Source organism: Enoplosus armatus, chromosome 19 (assembly GCF_043641665.1).
Source record: "Enoplosus armatus isolate fEnoArm2 chromosome 19, fEnoArm2.hap1, whole genome shotgun sequence".
In the NCBI taxonomy this organism is placed as follows: Eukaryota; Metazoa; Chordata; class Actinopteri; order Centrarchiformes; family Enoplosidae; genus Enoplosus; species Enoplosus armatus.
Window position 1 is genome coordinate 20568006 of NC_092198.1, and position 5300 is coordinate 20573305.

The 5300-nt window shown below is 45.1% G+C and overlaps 1 protein-coding gene across 1 annotated transcript; it reads right to left on the bottom strand.

The window, feature by feature from the left end:
* Positions 1 to 1622: 1622 nt before the first annotated feature.
* LOC139302662 (piggyBac transposable element-derived protein 4-like) lies at positions 1623 to 3047 on the bottom strand. Its single transcript, XM_070926364.1, has one exon. The coding sequence runs from the start codon at positions 3045 to 3047 to the stop codon at positions 1623 to 1625; it is 1425 nt and encodes a 474-aa protein (XP_070782465.1).
* Positions 3048 to 5300: the final 2253 nt, after the last annotated feature.

Here is a 5300-nt window from a genome sequence, read left to right on the forward strand (position 1 = left end):
ACCCAGGCGTACCAGGACCACGATCCACAGCGACCTACGAGTCGACAAAGCACAAAGAAACTCCGGGGAAGAAATAAAGTTAGTAACATGCATTGAACTGTGATGACTGTGCAAAGGTGAGGAGGGAGAGGAGGAAAACTGGACCCGGACCCAAACTGGGAGCCGATTCTACAAGATGTTGATCACTACCCATTTGTGTGACGTGGCGTTGTGAACTTCAACCCCCCTCCAAATCCAGAAGGTGGCTGTAAAAGCCGTTTGCCAACTGTCTCTAAACAACAAGAGAGAAGAAGAAGAAGAGGAAGGTTAACCTCCTGACCTGCCCCTGATCGTCTGTCCGCATCAACAGATTAAAAAACGCACAGCTGATAGTCTCAATGCACTACCCTCATTCAAAATGAATGGGGTGGGGGGGGGGGACTGCCGTTCTCACCGGATTTGGTCTGATTGCCGCCTTAAACTTCGCCAAAGTCGCCAATCACGCTGGCGTGACCAAGGGTTCAAGACGTCACAACAAACTGAGTCACGTAGCTAAGAAGGGAAAAAAAAAGAAATGCTTCAATGAGCATGTTTGTGGTTCTGACAGTAAAAAAACAAAAAACAACATTTTTCAAATCTGATCTGTATGTGTTTCGTGTTTTTGGGGTCTGATATGCTGGTACAGTATGCCAAAAGTGAAAAAAAATGTAATTGTCAGGTCATACAGGTGATGTACCATTGGCATGGTAAACATTTTTTTTAAGAGTGGTGTACAAAGGCAAAACAAAAAAGAAAAACGGCCCAAAAAGCCCAAGACCCTCTAAGGGAATATAGCCTTTATCATTTAGCACAACGACGGATGCGCTGGCGCTTCCCCGGCCGTGATTACGATTTGAATGTTGAATGTGAACGGTACCTCTGTAATGACACAAACTCTGCATCAAAGGGGGGGGTGCACGGAAGGCGCAGACGCGAAGGGTTCCTGCACTTTGTGTTTGCCCCCCCCCCCCCCCCCCATTAATCTAGCATTATTGTTGCCAAGACTATAAAAATAAGTTCCAGGTTGTAATAAGCCTTAATAATTAACACTGCAGCCTGGAGATGCTGCTAGTGAAGCTTTGTACTCGTGGACAATACACCCTTTTGTTTTTCTTTCACTTCCTGTCACCTCCGCTTGCCCAGCTGATGCGTACTGGGTGGCATGGCGGCTGTCAAACGTTGTGTCATCACGAAGAATTCCTCGAGCCCCCCTGTGAGCCGTCCGTTACTGCTGATGGCCGCGCCGGTCCCTTGCATCCAAGCAGGAGAAAGAAGCCGACATGACTGCACTCTGGCGGCGCTCCACTTGCAGATGGTTGCCCCTGACTCCGGAGGTGAGAGGATTAACCCTTGTATTATGTTGAAAAAAAATTACATTGATTATGTTGTGGGTCATTTTGACCCGTACTGTGTAAATCCATTCAAAACAGTAAAAAAAACAGGTTAAACCAATGACATCTTTATTTTAGATTATATGAACATTTAGAAAAGAGACATACAATACATTTTTAATTCCAACACTATATTTAAGAACTATTTAAAGTTTTTCCCTCTTCACGAACACTCGACTTGCCCCATTTTCTCAGATTTTCATTTCAACATTTTCAATGTTCTCCACATGATGGACAGAATGTAATTGTGTGCTTTCTGCAGATGTAATTCTTGCATTTCACACAGCAGGTACTTGTTTTACTGTCATCTCGGGAGGGACAGACCTGGCAACTTTTCCGTTTCTTCACACCTGTATCCAGTAGATCCATTGCAGATTGGTTGGGTGACGTGAGCTTGACCTTTTCAATGACAACTGCAGCTGCTGGGTTTCGAGGTGGCCTGGCTCGACTCTGCATCTTGGGAGTGACAAGTACTTTGCCGAGTTGTTCCAGGAAAAGCCGACGTCGGTACAATTTGCCGGCATTCCATTGTTGGTTGATTTCAGTCCACAGGACATAGGCATTGTAAGCAGACACGTCCACAATGTTGTAGAAAATCACCAAGGGCCAACGGGCAGTCTTGCGCTGGCAGCTGTATGTTGCTGTGACTTTGTCCAGATTGTCAACTCCTCCTTTGGTGGAGTTGTAGTCCAGGATCATTTGTGGCTTCATGTCTTCTCTTGTGCTCAGAGATGCATCTGTGTGCATTGTGCTCATTACAAGAACATTCTTGTTTCTCTTTGGGCAGTATGAAACAACTGTTGCTTTCTCACTGAAAGCAAATATTGAGGAATGCAGAGGTCTGCCCTGCACCTTCAGAATTTCCTTGGGAAGTTCTGGCTTATTTCTTCTGACTGTTCCCAACATAGTCAGCTTCCTCTTCTGAAGTTCATCTCCAAGGCGGTAGGATGTAAAGAAGTTGTCACATGTGATGTTATGACCTTGCAGCCCTTCACTCATCTCCAGCACAACACGCATCCCCTGATTCTTCTCAGGTGCTCCTCCAGGTAGCTTTCCAGTGTATACTTGCATATTCCATGCATAGCTAGATTTTGCATCACAGGCTACCCATATTTTGATGCCATACTTAGCGGGCTTGTTGGGCATGTACTGTCGGAAAGGACAGCGCCCCCTGAATGGAACAAGGCGCTCATCAACAGTAACATGGGGACCAGGATTGTACAACAATGGCAGAATTTCGACCCATTTATCCCATACATCTCTGATCGCAGCTAGCTTGTCTCTTTCACGTCGACCAGCTCTGGTGTCGCGGTTGTCAAATCGGATCACACGAGATATCATGTGAAATGTCTCCAGAGACATTGTTGCTCGAAAGATTGGCCTTCCATTCTCTTCATCCCACAGACTTGCAGTTGCTTCTCCCTTTGACCTGTACACTCCAGCTAATACCAGAATTCCAATGTAAGCATGCAAGTCAGTCTGATCCAGTGGCTTCCATTTCTCTTGAAATACACGCCTTCCCTCCAAATTGGTCATGTCCAGTATAATCTTCTCTATTGGTGGGGATATGAAGAGCTGAAATGCTGATTGAATATCATCAACTCGTGTGACAGCAAATCTTGTAGGACCGGGAGTCATTTTGATGACATTGGAAGATGACAGTCTGCCTCGGCTTTGGTGTGGTGATATTGACCATTTTATATTACCATCTTTAGATGCCCATGTCCCCTCTGTGGATGATGATTGCTGCATTCCTTGGTTTTCATCTGATGGAGAGACAACGGCAGACTCGTCCTCTGATTCCTCCTCATCGGAGGAAAATTGACAATCTGGATCATCAATAACATTGTCCTCGGTCTCTGAAAGATCCTCTGTCTCTGAAATCTCTTCCTCTGCATCACTATCCCAGTTCAAAATCTGTGCCAAAGTTTCTTCAACTGTTAACCTTCTGGAGCTCATTTTTGGTGTGTTTGTCAAAGAGATGACATGAGAACAGTGACAAGGACAAGGGAGAGAAAGTTCCTCCTCTACTCACACCTGGGTCTCTGGGTCTGAATAGCTATTCAGAGGCAATCAAAATACAAATAATTGGGCAATCTAAATAAAGTACATCAAAGAGACATGTTTATTTTGGATCTGAACAGCTACTTACCCGCATTAAAGTGTCTGGGTCAAAATGACCCGCAACATCATCTTTGTATACAAACTCTGCACAGACATTCCACTACACATCAATGTGTCCAGATTTTACACACCAGTTCATGACCCAAGATGAGGAAAAGTCACAAAATTTTATGAAGAAAAAGAAAGGATAACCAGTACTTTCGTCAACATGAAAACTGAAATGGGTCAAATTGACCCTTAACATAATACAAGGGTTAAAGCGGCTGTAAATCAGTTCGTGGATGAGGCGCGCTTGCCGCTTCACGCGGGGCTGTTTGGCCCAGTTTTGACATCTTCATCATCTTCAAAGCGCGCAGGGGCAGAGGCGACAGCCCGCCGTGCGTCAAAGAAAATGTCATTCCCACCTTCAGCAGCTTCCTTCTGATGTATGGGATGGAGTTTGTGACTCCAAGGGTACTGACTGAGGACTTCCACCTTTTTTCCTTACCAAGACCTTGATTTGGGCGTCAAAACACTCGCTGTCTCTCGATCAATGGAAGCTCATATGGTTGCGTTGTGGCGTGTAAATTGATGGTTCATACACACCTAGGGAAACATGAAAGATCGGGGCTTGAGTAGATCATGCTGCTGCTCCATCTCTCAGTGTCTCTCCTGCCTTTTTGACTACGTTCCGTCAGACGTACGTTACCCCCGAAAACGTCAGTGTGATGCCATTCCTGTATGCAAAGCCATTTTCAAAATGACGGGCTGAAAAGTTAGGAGAGCCTGCACGCGTACGAGTTCCAAAAACTTGCAGTCACCTTGAGATGGTACATTGGGAAGTCATTTTTCTGACACACGTCAGCTCCGTCAACAATGTATTGAGTTGTTGTTGAATGAGCTTGTCTTGCCTTTTCCTTTTTCTGTATATATATATATCCACACTCTTCCATCCCAAACCAGGAGCTCGGACTAGGATGCGTGCTCCGCCGTTGCTGAGGCTCTCGTCTGGCATCAATTGCACATACCCGTGGATCCGTGGCTCACCTCAGGCCACTGAACGTTAACCTTGTTCAAGCTGAAATATAATACCTGGTAACCTGCACATTTTTTCCCCCTCTGCTTTACCTTTATACCATCATCCTGAATCAGAGCAATAGAGTCTACTGTGGTGCAGCGTTGAACGAAAGATTACCCGAATGTTACAACTCGTCTAAGAACATCGGGCCTCATGCAAGAACATTTTCGTATTCTTATCTTAATTTCTTTTTTTCATACAGAGACAAATGAGTCATCCAATTAGTGCATCATTTAAGTTGTTCCGCCGTTAGAGATGTTCGTATTGACGTTGCAGCGTTATACAATAGCATCAATGGCCGATTTAAATGAGTGGCGATATCATTAGGATACGCGAATGCATTCAGAATCGTACGAATCTGTGGTTCTGTGGTGGAATGAGTGGTTCTCTCGCGACGCACTTTGTTCCCACGCCTCAACCCACTGAAACAACACCCCTGAAAGGCGACGTACGCGGTGATAACCTCAGGTCAGTGCCGCACACACGGCCGAGAGGATACACTTGCGCAAGCGGGGGAGAACGGGATTTATTCCCGGAAATGAAAGGTAACCCTTCAACGGTTCCAGCTAACGAGAGGCTTTAACATTTGCCATTGCACAGTCGGAAGCAGATAAAATCCCATTTGATTTGTGTTGATTTGTCAACCATTTTATGAGGACCTATAGCTAGACAGATATAATAATAATAATAATAATAATGTGTCTCAGTTT

Coding starts and splice junctions, on each gene's coding strand:
- LOC139302662 (XM_070926364.1), bottom strand. CDS start 3,047: ATGACTCCCGGTCCTACAAGATTTGCTGTCACACGAGTTGATGATATT.